We start from the raw sequence: 25,747 nt of genomic DNA on the forward strand, positions 1-25,747 counted from the left end.
ATTTATTTATTAATATATCAATTTATTCATTTGTTTTTGTTTTATGATATCCATATAATCCCAAACAAAATGCAGTAAAATGCTGCGGGACATGTAAGACATTTCTGTACCTGTACTGACGTCATGTCGGTTCAACCGTCCGTTGACGTCATCGATGTTTGTTGTCTAAGCTAGCCTTGACACAGTTCATTACTCCAGCTATATACTACCGTTAGTTCCTGGAGACGCAGGTGTTTTCGTGTAGATTAGTAAGGGTAGATTTGATTAGATTTGACCTCTTTCCGTTCCATTCTCTGATCTGCATTACAAACATGACCCTGTCGTCTGTCGTAGAGTTAAAGCTTGGGTGTAATTTATACCAAATCTAATTGAAGAAAGGGAGAAATCATTAGATATTGTTACAACTAGACAGATCTTAAGTAATTTTATAAGATTACTATATTTAAATTCTAATCCATTATTGTAATTAATTATTTTTATTTTAAAAAATAGGGATAGTTTTACGGTCGCAAATGGATCAAACATCAGAAAGGGATCAGAATAACACACGAGACACACAGAAGAAGAGCCTTGGATCCATATGGATCCAACAACAATTGTCCAAAATATCAAGAGTGACCAACAGAAAAAAAAATGTCCCTGATTTTAAATGTTTTGCAGAAGGAAATATCCTAAATGCCAGGTTTGATAAATACCAAACCGGATGCTATAAGTGCCATAATTTGATCATGATAACATATGTCTGTGATGTCACATGTGCGGTACACCAAAAAATGTCTGTGACGTCACATGATCGATATACAAAAGGGTGTATATCGTGAAATGTGCGGTATACATGCCAAAATATGTCTGTTTTGTCACATGTGGTACAGTAAAGGATTTCGGTAATGTGAGTTGCGCGTTACACCAAAGGATAGATTTATGATGTCACATGTGCGGTACATCCAATGGTGTTTTTGAAGTCACATGTGCGGTACATGCCAATAGATGCATGTGATGTAACATTGCTGTGCGCCAAATGATGTGTGTGATGTCACATGTGCAGTACATATCTATGAGTGTCTTTGATGTCACATTGCTGTGCGCCAAATGATGTTTGTGATGTCACATGTGCAGTACATATCTATGAGTGTCTTTGATGTCACATTGCTGTACGCCAAATGGTGTTTGTGATGTCACATGTGCGGTACATGCCTATGAATGCCTGGGATGTCACATTGCTGTGCACCAAATGATGTGTGCGATGTCACATGTGCGGTATAAGCTAAACGATATCTGCGATAACCTTATCTTACATTGTCACATACAATACGCTTTATAGCTTTTGATGCAGCATTGGTTCGCAATAATCGGTGTCTCTGCACGATTCTATATTTTGAATCTATATGACTGTGTGATTGGGTTATTCTTTACAATCCCTCATGTCTACCTCTTGAAATCGCTCAATATGCATTTAAGTGCTATGGAATCAAGCACTGGATGCACAATGTTCTTTTACAACTCTGAACAGTTTAGAAAAAAGTTCAGAAAAGCTATTTATTTTCCGAAATTAAAGTGATATATAAATAAGAACTTCAATTGATTATGTCGTTTGTGTCTCCAGCACCAAGACTGGGCGGGAGTTTTCCTTAATTCGGTACCCATGGGGGATTTACTATATTGGATAAATACTTTTCAGTTTCAATTACATTTGAAATACCATAGCATACCGTGTTTCCTCGATAGGTCTGAAAGTATTACAAAATTAATGTTACAATCGCAAAATAACTGCGGCCAATTAAAAGTGTTTTTCTTTTCTTTACAAAAACTGCTGAGATAGGCCTGTTGTTGTCTTTCCTTGTTTCACGTGTGAATATCCTTTACATTTCGCATGGACGTTTTGTTTAAAGATGATTTTGTTCTGTTCTCTGAAACCAAAAGCGGATTTAGTAATAAAACTTTTTTAGTGTTAACGGTTTCGTGCACCATTACTTGTCAGTTGGAGGCAAATATGGCCGGGATAGTAACAAGCGACGTCTTCGTTGTTTTTCGTTGTTTACTTGGGGAATTTTTAGCACTTCTTCGAACACTAGAACTAGGAATACTCATGAATGACACGAGCAAAGCATGACCATACGAATTGCGATTAGTTTCGTAAACAAACATTATTTTTACAAGACGTGTCCTCATGGTGACGAGCTCTCGCAAAAGCGCTACATCACGACAAGAAACCACATTTTAGAAACAATCTTCAGTCAATGATGTAGGCGACATTTCAAAACACGTCTGAGAAACCCCTGCTGTGATGACCCTGAAGATCATAGTGAATAGAGAAAACTTGTTATCTATGCAACAGCTCTTGATAATGTTCCTTATATTTCTTATTTTGAAAATGTTTGCACAATGCAAAAACAATTGATTGAGAGTATGCAGAATTGCAGTAAGTGCTCAAATGCAACCATTGGAAGCAGACGACAAAATCCTTTAGTATAGATGCTATGGTCCGGGTTGGCTCGGGTTTCTATTTGTTAAAAACTGTTAGTAGTTATAGTAGATGATTCTGTCATTTTATTCGCTGTTTACATAAATTGTATACGAAGTTCCGTTTATTTTGTTAAGTCATGATGCTGTGACCTTTGCGGCTGCATTATCGTTACGTGAATCTCTAAAACGAAAAACACGTTTGGCTTGAAAGTTTCATCTGGAGACAAAACAAATACATTGTTTTCATCAAAGATCATTTGCATTGCGGCGTTAGGATAATGCATCCGCTACTAGTATTATAACTAATGTATGGGCTCTTTGAAGAACCTTTTACCTATAGCCATTCATCACCGAAAGTAAGTCAGTTTTTAAATCCTCAAAAGATGCTTTTGGAATTTGAGATGCTAGAATTTGAGATGCTTGTTTGGAACACCAGCATCGATCGTTGACCCTTTGAAGTGACAGAACAATCCATTGGCTGTTCCACGACAGTGTACTTCCTTCTCCCCAAATAATTGTCTCTGCCAAGATCATACGCTGACCTACATGTTGTTTACCGACCCTTTGATCCGGCGGCCATTACTAACGCTTTCACTCAACCTGTTCACTTCCGGTACGGCAGAAGCTGGCCTAGATTCCCTGAAGTTTGTGTGAACTAACAACATCTAGACAGCTCCTGATTGTAATTAGCCGCCATTAAACAATTAATTACACATTTTAGTCGTTTTGTATCGATTATCTGCCAGGTATAATGGATTGTCGGTGACGAGATGGAGTAGCGATGCGTTCGTTACCCCAGGTAAGGTTGACATCTATAATGACAGGGCTGCTAACGATCGTAGCCCGAAGACGTGTCGCTCCCGTCAACATACAAGCAGCAGAAGTACGGGTATGATTACCCTGTCTTACTTAACAGGGGTCACTACAGAAAAATTAGGGCTATTACCGTAATTACCAGTTACAAATGTACAAACACCGTGGTCACTACACTTTAAGATGCGGGACATAGTCTTAGACCCTGACTTTTTATAAGTAGTCAAGCGCAGATATGGTCAAATAATACATGGTAGTGTTACACGTTTAATCAATCATTCACCTTTATTTGTAAAGAATGACCTTATATGATAAAATATTAAGTATCTGTACAAAAGACTTCGCCCTCGGTTAATATTTGATTTTATTAGGTAAGTGCAACACCATATTATCCTCGCCAAAAGGTCAATGACTGATAAACTATTACCTCAGCACTAGGGGATCATTATTAAAAAGTATTTCATATATATTGTCATTGTTTCCGCTGACGGCGACAGCGAGTGATATACCACGTTGTAACTTTTAACGTAATTGCCGTCGTTTTCTGAAGGATATTATGTTGAACAAAAACAATATTAAGTGGAATAGAATCGGAAAAAAATATCGAAATTGTCAAATAAAAAATATCGAAATTGTCAAATTGTCAAAAATGGTACTAATTTGACCCTTAAATTTTGAAGTTTTGATAGCCAAACGGATTTGAAATTATAGCTAAAGCAAGTACTTATTGAATATGGAGTGGACATGTTTGTATGGAGAGTTTATTGTACAATGTAATTAGCAATGAGTTTCACACTGAATAATTTTCGGGTATTCGACATTGGACTATTAGCCAAAGTACTACAGGCGCCCAACTAGTACCATGAAAGTCCCCGACTATACCACAAACAGTGGCCTTACAATACTCAGGTCAAGTGGGATTCCGATTGGTAATCAATATTTTGCTTTGGATAATGATCGCTGTTTTTATTGCCATCTGTTACCGTTTTTCGAGAATTTTACCCATAAATTAATCAATATCGATGTTTACAAATAAATATATGTCAAGCTGTCCGACAACTGCTACTATATAGTACCAATACTCAAGGAGGAACCCATCAATGTTATTGTTGATATAAGTTAGTCCGAACAAAAGATGCATTCAAACCCACAACATAATACTGAATGCCACTTATGATTGAAAAGACCAAGCAAACTATCTAAATACTTGATCATTATATTCAAACAGGCAGTTTGCTGTCAGATAGGAAGGTTTGGTTTTATAAGTTTATCGTCCTATTAACCGACATGGTCATGTAAGGATGTGTCAGGTTTGTTGATGGAGGAAAGACAGAGTACCCGGAGAAAAAACCACCGACCAGCGGTCAGTACCTTGCAACTACGACCAAATAGAATACGAACCCGAAGCCTAGAGGCTTGTGGTAATATGTAGGGACATCTTAACCACTTGGCCACCGCGGCAGGATAGTTCAGGTTGAAAAAGCATTTTTTTTCTGATTTACCTATCATGGACTGGCATAAAAAACGACATCAGATTGTGATGTTCAAACGAAAAATAATAGATGACTAGTAAAGTCGTCATGGATGGCCCCAGCAGGTTACTCCAGTCAAGGTCTTTGAAATACCTACTTGCCATTATATGCAGTGAGCAATTTGATACGAAATAAAGTTCATGTAAAGGGAACAGGTTTGGAACAAATCTCATCCACTTTGGGGTCCAAGAGACAAGTAAAACAGGTGAAACAGAAACAATGTTGTGGTTGGAAGGCAAGAGAGATGTCCATATGAGGCGGAGATGTCCATGTGAGTAATTAGACCATTGTAACACTGATTCTATAGTTAAAACATACTTCAGAGTTGGATAAAGTCCAGCTGTAAACCATTTTGATTCCTTTGCATCAATTTCTTCATCTTTCAAAATGTAAATTGTTCTAGTTTGTCCTTACTTTCATCGAAATAAGATCGATACTTGCATTCGTAATAATTTCATTGTACCACCCAAACACAGAGCACATTGTTTTACCGTATGGATCTGCGTGCTATGATAGGGATCGAATCTAAAGTCAACGCTATTACAGTACAGGTCTCAAGCGTGTTTTAGAGATCACATTCTCAAACAACACTACTACAGTACAGGTCTCACACGTATGTTAGAGATCACATTCACAATCAACACTACTACAGTACAGGTCTCACACGTATGTTAGAGATCACATCCACAATCAACACTACTACAGTACAGGTCTCACACGTATGTTAGAGATCACATCCACAATCAACACTACTACAGTACAGGTCTCACACGTATGTTAGAGATCACATCCACAATCAACACTACTACAGTACAGGTCTCACACGTATGTTAGAGATCACATCCACAATCAACACTACTACAGTACAGGTCTCACACGTATGTTACAGATCACATCCACAATCAACACTACTACAGTACAGGTCTCACACGTAAATAGAGATCACATCCACAATCAACACTACTACAGTACAGGTCTCACACGTATGTTAGAGATCACATCCACAATCAACACTACTACAGTACAGGTCTCACACGTATGTTAGAGATCACATCCACAATCAACACTACTACAGTACAGGTCTCACACGTATGTTAGAGATCACATCCACAATCAACACTACTACAGTACAGGTCTCACACGTATGTTAGAGATCACATCCACAAACAACACTATACAGTACAGTCTCACACGTATGTTAGAGATCACATCCACAAATCAACACTACTACAGTACAGGTCTCACACGTATGTTAGAGATCACATCCACAATCAACACTACTACAGTACAGGTCTCACACGTATGTTAGAGATCACATCCACAATCAACACTACTACAGTACATGTCTCACACGTATGTTAGAGATCACATCCACAATCAACACTACTACAGTACAGGTCTCACACGTATGTTAGAGATCACATCCACAATCAACACTACTACAGTACAGGTCTCACACGTATGTTAGAGATCACATCCACAATCAACACTACTACAGTACAGGTCTCACACGTATGTTAGAGATCACATCCACAATCAACACTACTACAGTACAGGTCTCACACGTATGTTAGAGATCACATCCACAATCAACACTACTACAGTACAGGTCTCACACGTATGTTAGAGATCACATCCACAATCAACACTACTACAGTACAGGTCTCACACGTATGTTAGAGATCACATCCACAATCAACACTACTACAGTACAGGTCTCACACGTATGTTAGAGATCACATCCACAATCAACACTACTACAGTACAGGTCTCACACGTATGTTAGAGATCACATCCACAATCAACACTACTACAGTACAGGTCTCACACGTATGTTAGAGATCACATCCACAATCAACACTACTACAGTACAGGTCTCACACATATGTTAGAGATCACATCCACAATCAACACTACTACAGTACAGGTCTCACACGTATGTTAGAGATCACATCCACAATCAACACTACTACAGTACAGGTCTCACACGTATGTTAGAGATCACATCCACAATCAACACTACTACAGTACAGGTCTCACACGTATGTTAGAGATCACATCCACAATCAACACTACTACAGTACAGGTCTCACACGTATGTTAGAGATCACATCCACAATCAACACTACTACAGTACAGGTCTCACACGTATGTTAGAGATCACATCCACAATCAACACTACTACTACAGTACAGGTCTCACACGTATGTTAGAGATCACATCCACAATCAACACTACTACAGTACAGGTCTCACACGTATGTTAGAGATCACATCCACAATCAACACTACTACAGTACAGGTCTCACACGTATGTTAGAGATCACATCCACAATCAACACTACTACAGTACAGGTCTCACACGTATGTTAGAGATCACATCCACAATCAACACTACTACAGTACAGGTCTCACACGTATGTTAGAGATCACATCCACAATCAACACTACTACAGTACAGGTCTCACACGTATGTTAGAGATCACATCCACAATCAACACTACTACAGTACAGGTCTCACACGTATGTTAGAGATCACATCCACAATCAACACTACTACAGTACAGGTCTCACACGTATGTTAGAGATCACATCCACAATCAACACTACTACAGTACAGGTCTCACACGTATGTTAGAGATCACATCCACAATCAACACTACTACAGTACAGGTCTCACACGTATGTTAGAGATCACATCCACAATCAACACTACTACAGTACAGGTCTCACACGTATGTTAGAGATCACATCCACAATCAACACTACTACAGTACAGGTCTCACACGTATGTTAGAGATCACATCCACAATCAACACTACTACAGTACAGGTCTCACACGTATGTTAGAGATCACATCCACAATCAACACTACTACAGTACAGGTCTCACACGTATGTTAGAGATCACATCCACAATCAACACTACTACAGTACAGGTCTCACACGTATGTTAGAGATCACATCCACAATCAACACTACTACAGTACAGGTCTCACACGTATGTTAGAGATCACATCCACAATCAACACTACTACAGTACAGGTCTCACACGTATGTTAGAGATCACATCCACAATCAACACTACTACAGTACAGGTCTCACACGTATGTTAGAGATCACATCCACAATCAACACTACTACAGTACAGGTCTCACACGTATGTTAGAGATCACATCCACAATCAACACTACTACAGTACAGGTCTCACACAGTATGTTAGAGATCACATCCACAATCAACACTACTACAGTACAGGTCTCACACGTATGTTAGAGATCACATCCACAATCAACACTACTACAGTACAGGTCTCACACGTATGTTAGAGATCACATCCACAATCAACACTACTACAGTACAGGTCTCACACGTATGTTAGAGATCACATCCACAATCAACACTACTACAGTACAGGTCTCACACGTATGTTAGAGATCACATCCACAATCAACACTACTACAGTACAGGTCTCACACGTATGTTAGAGATCACATCCACAATCAACACTACTACAGTACAGGTCTCACACGTATGTTAGAGATCACATCCACAATCAACACTACTACAGTACAGGTCTCACACGTATGTTAGAGATCACATCCACAATCAACACTACTACAGTACAGGTCTCACACGTATGTTAGAGATCACATCCACAATCAACACTACTACAGTACAGGTCTCACACGTATGTTAGAGATCACATCCACAATCAACACTACTACAGTACAGGTCTCACACGTATGTTAGAGATCACATCCACAATCAACACTACTACAGTACAGGTCTCACACGTATGTTAGAGATCACATCCACAATCAACACTACTACAGTACAGGTCTCACACGTATGTTAGATATCACAACCACAATCAACACTACTACAGTACAGGTCTCACACGTATGTTAGAGATCACATCCACAATCAACACTACTACAGTACAGGTCTCACACGTATGTTAGAGATCACATCCACAATCAACACTACTACAGTACAGGTCTCACACGTATGTTAGAGATCACATCCACAATCAACACTACTACAGTACAGGTCTCACACGTATGTTAGAGATCACATCCACAATCAACACTACTACAGTACAGGTCTCACACGTATGTTAGAGATCACATCCACAATCAACACTACTACAGTACAGGTCTCACACGTATGTTAGAGATCACATCCACAATCAACACTACTACAGTACAGGTCTCACACGTATGTTAGAGATCACATCCACAATCAACACTACTACAGTACAGGTCTCACACGTATGTTAGAGATCACATCCACAATCAACACTACTACAGTACAGGTCTCACACGTATGTTAGAGATCACATCCACAATCAACACTACTACAGTACAGGTCTCACACGTATGTTAGAGATCACATCCACAATCAACACAACTACAGTACAGGTCTCACACGTATGTTAGAGATCACATCCACAATCAACACTACTACAGTACAGGTCTCACACGTATGTTAGAGATCACATCCACAATCAACACTACTACAGTACAGGTCTCACACGTATGTTAGAGATCACATCCACAATCAACACTACTACAGTACAGGTCTCACACGTATGTTAGAGATCACATCCACAATCAACACTACTACAGTACAGGTCTCACACGTATGTTAGAGATCACATCCACAATCAACACTACTACAGTACAGGTCTCACACGTATGTTAGAGATCACATCCACAATCAACACTACTACAGTACAGGTCTCACACGTATGTTAGAGATCACATCCACAATCAACACTACTACAGTACAGGTCTCACACGTATGTTAGAGATCACATCCACAATCAACACTACTACAGTACAGGTCTCACACGTATGTTAGAGATCACATCCACAATCAACACTACTACAGTACAGGTCTCACACGTATGTTAGAGATCACATCCACAATCAACACTACTACAGTACAGGTCTCACACGTATGTTAGAGATCACATCCACAATCAACACTACTACAGTACAGGTCTCACACGTATGTTAGAGATCACATCCACAATCAACACTACTACAGTACAGGTCTCACACGTATGTTAGAGATCACATCCACAATCAACACTACTACAGTACAGGTCTCACACGTATGTTAGAGATCACATCCACAATCAACACTACTACAGTACAGGTCTCACACATATGTTAGAGATCACATCCACAATCAACACTACTACAGTACACGTCTTACACGTATGTTAGAGATCACATCCACAATCAACACTACTACAGTACAGGTCTCACACGTATGTTAGAGATCACATCCACAATCAACACTACTACAGTACAGGTCTCACACGTATGTTAGAGATCACATCCACAATCAACACTACTACAGTACAGGTCTCACACGTAAATAGAGATCACATCCACAATCAACACTACTACAGTACAGGTCTCACACGTATGTTAGAGATCACATCCACAATCAACACTACTACAGTACAGGTCTCACACGTATGTTAGAGATCACATCCACAATCAACACTACTACAGTACATGTCTCACACATATGTTAGAGATCACATCCACAACCAACACTACTACAGTACAGGTCTCACACGTATGTTAGAGATCACATCCACAATCAACACTACTACAGTACAGGTCTCACACGTATGTTAGAGATCACATCCACAATCAACACTACTACAGTACAGGTCTCACACGTATGTTAGAGATCACATCCACAATCAACACTACTACAGTACAGGTCTCACACGTATGTTAGAGATCACATCCACAATCAACACTACTACAGTACAGGTCTCACACGTATGTTAGAGATCACATCCACAATCAACACTACTACAGTACACGTCTTACACGTATGTTAGAGATCACATCCACAATCAACACTACTACAGTACAGGTCTCACACGTATGTTAGAGATCACATCCACAATCAACACTACTACAGTACAGGTCTCACACGTATGTTAGAGATCACATCCACAATCAACACTACTACAGTACAGGTCTCACACGTATGTTAGAGATCACATCCACAATCAACACTACTACAGTACAGGTCTAACGCGTATGTTAGAGATCACATCCACAATCAACACTACTACAGTACAGGTCTCACACGTATGTTAGAGATCACATCCACAATCAACACTACTACAGTACAGGTCTCACACGTATGTTAGAGATCACATCCACAATCAACACTACTACAGTACAGGTCTCACACGTATGTTAGAGATCACATCCACAATCAACACTACTACAGTACAGGTCTCACACGTATGTTAGAGATCACATCCACAATCAACACTACTACAGTACAGGTCTCACACGTATGTTAGAGATCACATCCACAATCAACACTACTACAGTACAGGTCTCACACGTATGTTAGAGATCACATCCACAATCAACACTACTACAGTACAGGTCTCACACGTATGTTAGAGATCACATCCACAATCAACACTACTACAGTACAGGTCTCACACGTATGTTAGAGATCACACACAATCAACACTACTACAGTACAGGTCTCACACGTATGTTAGAGATCACATCCACAATCAACACTACTACAGTACAGGTCTCACACGTATGTTAGAGATCACATCCACAATCAACACTACTACAGTACAGGTCTCACACGTATGTTAGAGATCACATCCACAATCAACACTACTACAGTACAGGTCTCACACGTATGTTAGAGATCACATCCACAATCAACACTACTACAGTACAGGTCTCACACGTATGTTAGAGATCACATCCACAATCAACACTACTACAGTACAGGTCTCACACGTATGTTAGAGATCACATCCACAATCAACACTACTACAGTACAGGTCTCACACGTATGTTAGAGATCACATCCACAATCAACACTACTACAGTCAGTCTCACACGTATGTTAGAGATCACATCCACAATCAACACTACTACAGTACAGGTCTCACACGTATGTTAGAGATCACATCCACAATCAACACTACTACAGTACAGGTCTCACACGTATGTTAGAGATCACATCCACAATCAACACTACTACAGTACAGGTCTCACACGTATGTTAGAGATCACATCCACAATCAACACTACTACAGTACAGGTCTCACACGTATGTTAGAGATCACATCCACAATCAACACTACTACAGTACAGGTCTCACACGTATGTTAGAGATCACATCCACAATCAACACTACTACAGTACAGGTCTCACACGTATGTTAGAGATCACATCCACAATCAACACTACTACAGTACAGGTCTCACACGTATGTTAGAGATCACATCCACAATCAACACTACTACAGTACAGGTCTCACACGTATGTTAGAGATCACATCCACAATCAACACTACTACAGTACAGGTCTCACACGTATGTTAGAGATCACATCCACAATCAACACTACTACAGTACAGGTCTCACACGTATGTTAGAGATCACATCCACAATCAACACTACTACAGTACAGGTCTCACACATATGTTAGAGATCACATCCACAATCAACACTACTACAGTACAGGTCTCACACGTATGTTAGAGATCACATCCACAATCAACACTACTACAGTACAGGTCTCACACGTATGTTAGAGATCACATCCACAATCAACACTACTACAGTACAGGTCTCACACGTATGTTAGAGATCACATCCACAATCAACACTACTACAGTACAGGTCTCACACGTATGTTAGAGATCACATCCTCAAACAACACTACTACAGTACAGGTCTCACACATATGTTAGAGATCACATCCACAATCAACACTACTACAGTACACGTCTTACACGTATGTTAGAGATCACATCCACAATCAACACTACTACAGTACAGGTCTCACACGTATGTTAGAGATCACATCCACAATCAACACTACTACAGTACAGGTCTCACACGTATGTTAGAGATCACATCCACAATCAACACTACTACAGTACAGGTCTCACACGTATGTTAGAGATCACATCCACAATCAACACTACTACAGTACAGGTCTCACACGTATGTTACAGATCACATCCACAATCAACACTACTACAGTACAGGTCTCACACGTATGTTAGAGATCACATCCACAATCAACACTACTACAGTACAGGTCTCACACGTATGTTAGAGATCACATCCACAATCAACACTACTACAGTACAGGTCTCACACGTATGTTAGAGATCACATCCACAATCAACACTACTACAGTACAGGTCTCACACGTATGTTAGAGATCACATCCACAATCAACACTACTACAGTACAGGTCTCACACGTATGTTAGAGATCACATCCACAATCAACACTACTACAGTACAGGTCTCACACGTATGTTAGAGATCACATCCACAATCAACACTACTACAGTACAGGTCTCACACGTATGTTAGAGATCACATCCACAATCAACACTACTACAGTACAGGTCTCACACGTATGTTAGAGATCACATCCACAATCAACACTACTACAGTACAGGTCTCACACGTATGTTAGAGATCACATCCACAATCAACACTACTACATTACAGGTCTCACACGTATGTTAGAGATCACATCCACAATCAACACTACTACAGTACAGGTCTCACACGTATGTTAGAGATCACATCCACAATCAACACTACTACAGTACAGGTCTCACACGTATGTTAGAGATCACATCCACAATCAACACTACTACAGTACAGGTCTCACACGTATGTTAGAGATCACATCCACAATCAACAATCAACACTACTACAGTACAGTACAGGTCCTCACACGTATGTTAGAGATCACATCCACAATCAACACTACTACAGTACAGGTCTCACACGTATGTTAGAGATCACATCCACAATCAACACTACTACAGTACAGGTCTCACACGTATGTTAGAGATCACATCCACAATCAACACTACTACAGTACAGGTCTCACACGTATGTTAGAGATCACATCCACAATCAACACTACTACAGTACAGGTCTCACACGTATGTTAGAGATCACATCCACAATCAACACTACTACAGTACAGGTCTCACACGTATGTTAGAGATCACATCCACAATCAACACTACTACAGTACAGGTCTCACACGTATGTTAGAGATCACATCCACAATCAACACTACTACAGTACAGGTCTCACACGTATGTTAGAGATCACATCCACAATCAACACTACTACAGTACACGTCTCACACGTATGTTAGAGATCACATCCACAATCAACACTACTACAGTACAGGTCTCACACGTATGTTAGAGATCACATCCACAATCAACACAACTACAGTACAGGTCTCACACGTATGTTAGAGATCACATCCACAATCAACACTACTACAGTACAGGTCTCACACGTATGTTAGAGATCACATCCACAATCAACACTACTACAGTACAGGTCTCACACGTATGTTAGAGATCACATCCACAATCAACACTACTACAGTACAGGTCTCACACGTATGTTAGAGATCACATCCTCAAACAACACTACTACAGTACAGGTCTCACACGTATGTTAGAGATCACATCCACAATCAACACTACTACAGTACAGGTCTCACACGTATGTTAGAGATCACATCCACAATCAACACTACTACAGTACAGGTCTCACACGTATGTTAGAGATCACATCCACAATCAACACTACTACAGTACAGGTCTCACACGTATGTTAGAGATCACATCCACAATCAACACTACTACAGAACATGTCTCACACATATGTTAGAGATCACATCCACAATCAACACTACTACAGTACACGTCTTACACGTATGTTAGAGATCACATCCACAATCAACACTACTACAGTACAGGTCTCACACGTATGTTAGAGATCACATCCACAATCAACACTACTACAGTACAGGTCTCACACATATGTTAGAGATCACATCCACAATCAACACTACTACAGTACACGTCTTACACGTATGTTAGAGATCACATCCACAATCAACACTACTACAGTACAGGTCTCACACGTATGTTAGAGATCACATCCACAATCAACACTACTACAGTACAGGTCTCACACGTATGTTAGAGATCACATCCACAATCAACACTACTACAGTACAGGTCTCACACGTATGTTAGAGATCACATCCACAATCAACACTACTACAGTACACCTCTCACACGTATGTTAGAGATCACATCCACAATCAACACTACTACAGTACAGGTCTCACACGTATGTTAGAGATCACATCCACAATCAACACTACTACAGTACATGTCTCACACATATGTTAGAGATCACATCCACAATCAACACTACTACAGTACACGTCTTACACGTATGTTAGAGATCACATCCACAATCAACACTACTACAGTACAGGTCTCACACGTATGTTAGAGATCACATCCGAAATCAACACTACTACAGTACAGGTCTCACACGTATGTTAGAGATCACATCCACAATCAACACTACTACAGTACAGGTCTCACACGTATGTTAGAGATCACATCCACAATCAACACTACTACAGTACAGGTCTCACACGTATGTTAGAGATCACATCCACAATCAACACTACTACAGTACAGGTCTCACACGTATGTTAGAGATCACATCCACAATCAACACTACTACAGTACAGGTCTCACACGTATGTTAGAGATCACATCCACAATCAACACTACTACAGTACAGGTCTCACACGTATGTTAGAGATCACATCCACAATCAACACTACTACAGTACAGGTCTCACACGTATGTTAGAGATCACATCCACAATCAACACTACTACAGTACAGGTCTCACACGTATGTTAGAGATCACATCCACAATCAACACTACTACAGTACAGGTCTCACACGTATGTTAGAGATCACATCCACAATCAACACTACTACAGTACAGGTCTCACACGTATGTTAGAGATCACATCCACAATCAACACTACTACAGTACAGGTCTCACACGTATGTTAGAGATCACATCCACAATCAACACTACTACAGTACAGGTCTCACACGTATGTTAGAGATCACATCCACAATCAACACTACTACAGTACAGGTCTCACACGTATGTTAGAGATCACATCCACAATCAACACTACTACAGTACAGGTCTCACACGTATGTTAGAGATCACATCCACAATCAACACTACTACAGTACAGGCCTCACACGTATGTTAGAGATCACATCCACAATCAACACTACTACAGTACAGGTCTCACACGTATGTTAGAGATCACATCCACAATCAACACTACTACAGTACAGGTCTCACACGTATGTTAGAGATCACATCCACAATCAACACTACTACAGTACAGGTCTCACACGTATGTTAGAGATCACATCCACAATCAACACTACTACAGTACAGGTCTCACACGTATGTTAGAGATCACATCCACAATCAACACTACTACAGTACAGGTCTCACACGTATGTTAGAGATCACATCCACAATCAACACTACTACAGTACAGGTCTCACACGTATGTTAGAGATCACATCCACAATCAACACTACTACAGTACAGGTCTCACACGTATGTTAGAGATCACATCCACAATCAACACTACTACAGTACAGGTCTCACACGTATGTTAGAGATCACATCCACAATCAACACTACTACAGTACAGGTCTCACACGTATGTTAGAGATCACATCCACAATCAACACTACTACAGTACAGGTCTACACGTATGTTAGAGATCACATCCACAATCAACACACTACAGTACAGGTTCACAGTATGTTAGAGATATCCGCAATCAACAGTTATTTTTTATACGAGTAAGGAAGAAAGCGGAGGAAATATTTTGGATCTAAAGCAATAGTTATATCTTTACTTTGTATTTCCTATACTATTCTATATTAAAACGAATTCAATACTTCAGATGTATGCGCATGTAAAATGTTGACTGGGCATCATTGAACATGTTGATTGCTTACGTCATCATCAGTATTCGGCACTACTCGATAACTTCCGCCGATGTGCGTAAACCAATCAAGGCACTGATTACTTTTCGACTTGTATATCTGTATGTGGTTTTATCAGTGTTCAATCATTCTGTGTTCTACCATATGGTTTATCATTGATTGATCACAAATTTATGAAATCATTCTTTGTAATGTTCTTTTTATATTTACATTTCCTTGTCAATTCTACTATATCAACTAACCAAGGCAATGAAGTATATGACGGCATAACTGACACCCAAAACATGACGTCAACTGATCACCGTCAAAATGGTTGTTCCAACTTGTGGATGAAATCGTCGTTTATAAATAGTTTTCATGGTCTAGCTTAAACAATGTTAATGCAGAATCCCTAAAATGAGTTGATAATGTAAATATAAGTATTAAACTATCTTCCTATGGCATCTATGGTCTATATAGATGCCAGAGCTTTGCAGACAATCATCTCAAAATGCGCTAGCGCACTATGAAGATTGTTTGTGAAGCTCTGGCATCTATATAGACCATATATGCCTTAAAAAGATATTTTAATGCTTAATTAAAGCTTATTTCATTTGCTATCATAGATACATTATAGTTATTGTAATGAAGGAGATTCTTTCGAATTTATAAACATGATTAAAGTATAACAAAACATTTATAGACTGGGTTTAGGACCGATCTAGTTTAGTCCTCTAGTTCAACATAACACATGTTGACCTCAAACTCTGTCAATATATGTATGATGTAACGCAACAGGGATAGAGAATATTCCTATTCTCATTTCGTTATTTTCCAAAACAATATATGGTCGACGTCTTCATTTCCTTTATTAGTCTAGCCACTGCGATTTATGTTGTTATTTTGTACTAGCTGTAGACATTTGTCGTGTACATTGCTATAATCTTACAGTTGATGAGTATCCAGTATAATTTCATACCCTGCTAGATATTACCGGTAATAAATAAATAATGGACTGATCTTATCACTGAAATAAACACTGGGAAGATATATGTGTTTACTTCATAAAATATTCCATTATTTATAAACTGCTTACAGCTAACAAGTTATACAATAACAAAATTGTTGAGTCCATTTTATATTATCAAATAAAACTTTAAAGCTGACAATGAAGATTAAAAAAGTATGAAACTGAAATAGAAAAACAAAAATGAATCATCATATTTCAAAAATCTTTTATGAAACATTTAGTTTTATCAAGTAAAGGCATACAATTTAGTTCTCTCTGCCTGGAGATCAACATGCAGTCACCCCTATATAACTGAATCAGCACGTGTGCGGTCAGTCCAACAGCTGCCTCACTGGATCATCCAAAAATAACCTATCATAACAGAAAACTTATACTAATTAACCAATTGTACAGATAGGTGCATCTGTATTCCACTTGGTCATGCTGATAATTGAGACACCAGAGGAGATCGGATTGGTCAATCATCGAAATAACTGTAGAGTTATCTCCCTTGCGGTAAGGTATCCATTTTAACATCATTGTTTTGTGGGCGTCGTTATCTCATACAGTACAACGACATCAAACACAGGTACAGTACAACCACATCAAACACAGGTACAGTACAACCACATCAAACACAGGTACAGTACAACCACATCAAACACAGGTACAGTACAACCACATCAAACACAGGTACAGTAGAACCACATCAAACACAGGTAGAGTACAACAACATCAAACACAGGTGCAGTAGAACAACATCACATACAGGTACAGTAGAACCACATCAAACACAGGTACAGTAGAACCACATCAAACACAGGTATAGTAGAACCACATCAAACACATAGATCAAACAGTAGTAGAACCACATCAAGCACAGTTACAGCAGAACAATATCAAACAAAGGTACATTACAAACCCATCAAACACAGGTACAGTACAACCACATCAAAAACAGGTACAGTAGAACCACATCAAACATAGATACAGTAGAACCACATCGAGCACAGTTACAGTAGAACAACATCAAACACAGGTACAGTAGAACCAAATCAAACACAGGTACAGTACAACTACATCAAACAAAGGTACAGTAGAACCGCATCAAACACAGTTACAGTACAACCACATCAACACAGGTACAATACAACCACGTCAACACAGGACAGGTACAGTAAGACCACATCACACACAGGTACAGTAGAACCACATCACACACAGGTACAGTAGAACCACATCAAACACAGGTACAGTAGAACCACATCAAACACAGGTACAGTAGAACAACATCAAACACAGGTACAGTAGAACCACATCAAACACAGGTACAGTAGAACCACATCAAACACAGGTACAGTACAACAACATCAAACACAGGTACAGTAGAACCACATCAAACACAGGTACAGTAGAACCACATCACACACAGGTACAGTAGAACCACATCAAACACAGGTACAGTAGAACCACATCAAACACAGGTACAGTAGAACCACATCAAACACAGGTACAGTACAACCACATCAAACACAGGTACAGTAGAACTATATCACACACAGGTACAGTACAACCACATCAAACACAGGTACAGTACAACCACATCACACACAGGTACAGTACAACCACATCAAACACAGGTACAGTACAACCACATCAAACACAGGTACAGTACAACCACATCAAACACAGGTACAGTAGAACCACATCAAACACAGGTACAGTACAACCACATCAAACACAGGTACAGTACAACCACATCAAACACAGGTACAGTAGAACCACATCAAACACAGGTACAGTACAACCACATCAAACACAGGTACAGTAGAACCACATCAAACACAGGTACAGTAGAACCACATCAAACACAGGTACAGTACAACTACATCAAACACAAGTACAGTAGAACCACATCAAACACAGGTACAGTACAACCACATCAAACACAGGTACAGTAGAACCACATCAAACACAGGTACAGTACAACCACATCAAACACAGGTACAGTACAACCACATCAAACACAGGTACAGTACAACCACATCAAACACAGGTACAGTAGAACCACATCAAACACAGGTACAGTAAACATCAACAAGTACTAAACATCAAACACAAGTACAGTAGAACCACATCAAACACAGGTACATTACAACCACATCAAACACAGGTACAGTAGAACCACATCAAACACAGGTACAATACAACTACATCAAACACAAGTACAGTAGAGCCACATCAAACACAGGTACAGTAAAACAACATCAAACACAGGTACAATACAACTACATCAAACACAAGTACAGTAGAACCACATCAAACACAGGTACATTACAACCACATCAAACACAGGTACAGTAGAACAACATCAAACACAGGTACAGTACAACTACATCAAACACAAGTACAGTAGAACCACATCAAACACAGGTACAGTAAAACAACATCAAACACAGGTACAATACAACTACATCAAACACAAGTACAGTAGAACCACATCAAACACAGGTACAGTACAACCACATCAAACACAGGTACAGTAGAACAACATCAAACACAGGTACAGTACAACGACATCAAACACAAGTACAGTAGAACCACATCAAACACAGGTACAGTACAACCACATCAAACACAGGTACAGTAGAACCACATCAAACACAGGTACAGTACAACCACATCAAACACAGGTACAGTAGAACCACATCACACACAGGTACAGTACAACCACATCAAACACAGGTACAGTAGAACTATATCACACACAGGTACAGTACAACCACATCACACACAGGTACAGTACAACCATATCACACACAGGTACAGTACAACTACATCACACACAGGTACAGTACAACCACATCAAACACAGGTATAGTACAACCATATCACACACAGGTACAGTAGAACCACATCAGACACAGGTACAGTAGAACTACATCAAACACAGGTACAGTAGAACAACATCAAACACAGGTACAGTAGAACCACATCACACAAAGGTACAGTACAACGACATCACACACAGGTACAGTAGAACAACATCACACACAGGTACAGTAGAACCACATCAAACACAGGTACAGTAGAACTACATCAAACACAGGTACAGTAGAACCACATCACACACAGGTACAGTAGAACAACATCAAACACAGGTACAGTAGAACCACATCAAACACAGGTACAGTAGAACCACATCAATCACAGGTACATTACAAACCCATCAAACACAGGTACAGTACAACTACATCAAACACAAGTACAGTAGAACCACATTAAACACAGGTACAGTAGAACAACATCAAACACAGGTACAGTACAACTACATCAAACACAGGAACAGTAGAACCACATTAAATACAGGTAAAGTAGAACCACATCACACACAGGTACACTAGAACAACATCACACAAAAGTACAGTAGAACAACATCAATCACAGGTACAGTAGAACCACATCAAACACAGGTACAGTAGAACAACATCAAACACGGGTACAGTAGAACCACATCACACAAAGGTACAGTACAACCACATCACACACAGGTACAGTAGAACAACATCACACACAGGTACAGTAGAACCACATCAAACACAGGTACAGTAGAACAACATCACACACAGGTACAGTAGAACCACATCAAACACAGGTACAGTAAAACTACATCAAACACAGGTACAGTAGGTACAGTACAACCACATCACACACAGGTACAATAGAACAACATCACACACGGGTACAGTAGAACCACATCAGACACAGGTACAGTAGAACTACATCAAACACAGATACAGTAGAACAACATCAAACACAGGTACAGTAGAACCACATCACACAAAGGTACAGTACAACGACATCACACACAGGTACAGTAGAACAACATCACACACAGGTACGGTAGAACAACATCAAACACAGGTACAGTAGAACCACATCAAACACAGGTACAGTAGAACCACATCACACACAGGTACAGTAGAACAACATCAAACACAGGTACAGTAGAACCACATCAAACACAGGTACAGTAGAACCACATCAATCACAGGTACATTACAAACCCATCAAACACAGGTACAGTACAACTACATCAAACACAAGTACAGTAGAACCACATTAAATACAGGTAAAGTAGAACCACATCACACACAGGTACAGTACAACTACATCAAACACAGGAACAGTAGAACCACATTAAATACAGGTAAAGTAGAACCACATCACACACAGGTACACTAGAACAACATCACACAAAAGTACAGTAGAACAACATCAATCACAGGTACAGTAGAACCACATCAAACACAGGTACAGTAGAACAACATCAAACACGGGTACAGTAGAACCACATCACACAAAGGTACAGTACAACCACATCACACACAGGTACAGTAGAACAACATCACACACAGGTACAGTAGAACCACATCAAACACAGGTACAGTAGAACAACATCACACACAGGTACAGTAGAACCACATCAAACACAGGTACAGTAAAACTACATCAAACACTGGTACAGTAGGTACAGTACAACCACATCACACACAGGTACAATAGAACAACATCACACACAGGTACAGTAGAACCACATCAAACACAGGTACAGTAGAACTACATCAAACACAGATACAGTACAACCACATCAAACACGGGTACGATAGAACCACATCAACCCAGGGTTTTTATTTTGTAAAAAATAAACAGGCCTTTTAGAAAAGTATCACACAACCAAGCAGTGGAAACCAGAATATGAAACAATATAGTTTCAAAATCGTAGTTTCTCTCAATATAGTAACATTGGTTTCCCAGAACACCAATTTCCAACTTTAGACATGAACATTTGAAAGCATCTAAAACGTTCTTAGATTCAAACAGTGTGTTTCCAATATGTCACTTAACATATAAATATAGCAGAATTACAAAACTCTTACATATTTTTTTCAATATAAATAGTTGAATTTCTAAATTTCTAACTGCAAAATCTTTAAAACAATGTATAAAAGGATCAGTCGGATCCCCTCGGAGAAATTTTCGGTAATCTTCGGATTTGTGTTCCGAAGATTGACGGAAATCACTCGCGATTGAGAACAAGATGGCTCTCATCGTTGGAGGTCCACGATCGATTTTAGCATAGCGTGGTGTAATCGACGTTAACCCGAGTCTTAAACGAAAATTTCCGATCAGTGTAAGGGGCACAACTGTTATAAGCACGCATCCCATATATAATGAGTTCCCTAAAACTTGTATCGATAACTATCTACAAAACTTTTTTCTTCAGTTACGACGGTACCACCATTACTACAATTGTGAGCTGAGCTTCTTATTTCACTTCATGATGAAAATATCAAAATAATTAATTGCGTACCCTACATCCACCAAAGATAAACTGGATTATTTTCCCTCATACCTTCACGTGTAATACTGGCTGGTCCAATACAATACACTCATGTCGCCTGAGGCTGTAGCCCTTGTGACGTCACAACGTTAACAAAATCACCATTTGCTAGGTACAATTTTAACAATTGTTTTTAGAAACCAGGCTGGGTTTACTTTAATAGATGCAATCTTCGAACTTACGTAAAAAAAATCGGGATATAAAAGTTGTAAAATTGCAATAAAACGTCGAAATATGAGAGAAAAATACTCTTTCAAATATTGATATGAAGGATAGGAATATTCTTCCCTCGGGATCACAAAATGTTGTAAAACCTCTTGTGACCCTCGGGTAGAATATCCGTATCCTTCATATTCATGTATGAAAGAGTCTTATATTATAGTATTGTTTGTGTTAATTAGACTTCTAAGACATACATGAATAAACACCAATTCAATTGATGAGCATCGTTTAGAGCATGGACTACATGTATTTAGGTCTACCATGTGAATATTGTGTGTAATGGCATAAACATTCAACTCATAAAATAGTAATAAACACGTTAGAAATCAAGAATATCTTACAATATTCTTTCTAATATTATGTTTAATATATGTCAGTTTCCATATTTTTATAAACAATACATCAAAATATTTTTTGTATGACATAAAGACATCAAGAGAACATATCGTAGTTCTACCGGTCATATGAAATTCTATAACATGATAACATTGAAATATGCCTGTAAGTAAAGTCCACATTTGTCACATATCTTCTCCAGCTAGAACTCGTATAGAATAAAGGAGAACTATAACAATATCAATGGTACCTGTATCTGGTTGCTGGAGGGCACTTTAAAGGTTGGAAGTTAATAAAGTTTGTTTACATATAACCAGTTCTTTTTAGAAATCCCATTGGAGTGTGAAACTTGACCACCATGTTACCCATTAAAAGATTTAGTCTCGATACTTTAGTGTACATAAAAGTAGAATAATGTTTGTGCTCATCCCACTGCTTCTGTTATTACTGTTAAACCGAGACAATACCGTCCTTGACATGGGCTATTTCATGTGTAGGAAATAAACATTCCGCACACCTTGTATAAGTTTATTCTCCGACGTTTTGGTAGACATATCATATCTAAGTATTGATAATGTGGATTTTAACGTGAATGCACACATACTCATGCATGTATAGTATTCATACTGCGGCGCTTTCTTTTACCTCATTTTTTCACTACAAAGATTTTGAAATCGGCAATCGGATAATCCACGCTTTTCAAAGCAAAAACAGTATGTCTATACATCTTAAATTTTAGTGATAACATGACGTGACAAGTTATATATAATTAACACAATTTCTAATTGTTAGTCATGTGCAGTGGGAACCATCTATGTTATACATATAAACGTGTAGTTTCAAGGAAAGAAGAAATATCTTCCAAGAAAAGAATATTTTGTGAAAATAACTGTAAAACCAACTGAAGTTTTACATGTTTGACATGAAATTAGGTTATACTTGGGACGGAGTTTTTCATAGTTAGTCAATGATGACATATATTATTAATAAAGAAGAAGGGATCAAATCGACCATGCATATCGGGTAGATAATATTTCGGGTATCCTAAGAATCTAAAGTCCTATTGCACAATCGATTAATATATCCCTTTTAAATTACACTGCTCCATTGATACTTGATTGTCTGACAAACCGTCACGGAATTCCATGGATCGTGAAATTTGATAAAGAACGTTTTCACCACTATGGACATTATTTAAAACTGAACGTAGATTTTTACAATCAGTATAAGCAAATTCCGTGCAGTAACCACATACAATATATTAAGCATACTTACTCTAACTGGTTTGAAATGACGCGATTCATTTACGTAAGGGATTTAAGTGAAAAAATATCATGACCTAGTTTGTTTTCACAAAGATATGACATTCAATATTATATCGAAATGAACCATGCATGATAACATGATTAAAGAATATTATAAACAAGTCTTTTAAACATTCCAGAGGAAAACTGATATCTTTAAATACCATTGGTATTGGTATACTGCGTACAACACAGCTGTGACACCCATTGCAGTTCTGCGTATATTTGGATACGGTTAAATGGTTCTGCTTTTATGAACATGACACAACGAATGTTAAGAAGAATGGAGACCACAGCTTATGTAATCTACAAGAGGGCATACTGACCTTATCCGGAGGTTTAGCTGCAGAAGTCTGGGGATCTCCGGTGTTGGACATTTTCTTCTGTAGGAGTCCTAAAGTTTTACTATTAGTATTCTATATAACCACCAGTCTCAAAGATCTCACTCAATGCATTGTCAGACTTTCTTTAGACACCTGAGTTATGGAAGGTGGGATGTGATTGAGCGTAAAATTAAAGAATTTTCTATTGGACGGGTGTTTCTCAGGGATTTCAGTTATAGAGTATATGGTGGCTGGTCACGTGATTCTATACCTGAATGACACCGAGTACATTAAGTTATTCACTGAAGCAGAATATGTTTCTTACCACCATGTATCCTGTGAATACATTGTAGGTCAAACTATGCATAATTAAGGGACAAGGGGTGAGACTGGATGATATGATTGATGTTATTAGTAAACCCA

At 38.9% G+C, this 25,747-nt stretch overlaps 1 protein-coding gene across 1 annotated transcript in view; it reads right to left on the reverse strand.

The window, feature by feature from the left end:
• The window catches only part of LOC138323454 (atrial natriuretic peptide-converting enzyme-like), a 74,339-nt gene extending 48,812 nt beyond the window's left edge, over positions 1-25,527 (reverse strand). Inside the window, exon 1 of the mRNA XM_069268082.1 lies at positions 25,328-25,527. Within this exon, the coding sequence (XP_069124183.1) occupies positions 25,328-25,378 (51 nt within the window). The 5' untranslated portion in view covers positions 25,379-25,527. The remainder of the gene's footprint in view (positions 1-25,327) is intronic.
• Between the last annotated feature and the right edge of the window lie 220 nt (positions 25,528-25,747).

This window comes from Argopecten irradians, chromosome 5 (assembly GCF_041381155.1).
Source record: "Argopecten irradians isolate NY chromosome 5, Ai_NY, whole genome shotgun sequence".
NCBI lineage: Eukaryota > Metazoa > Mollusca > Bivalvia > Pectinida > Pectinidae > Argopecten > Argopecten irradians.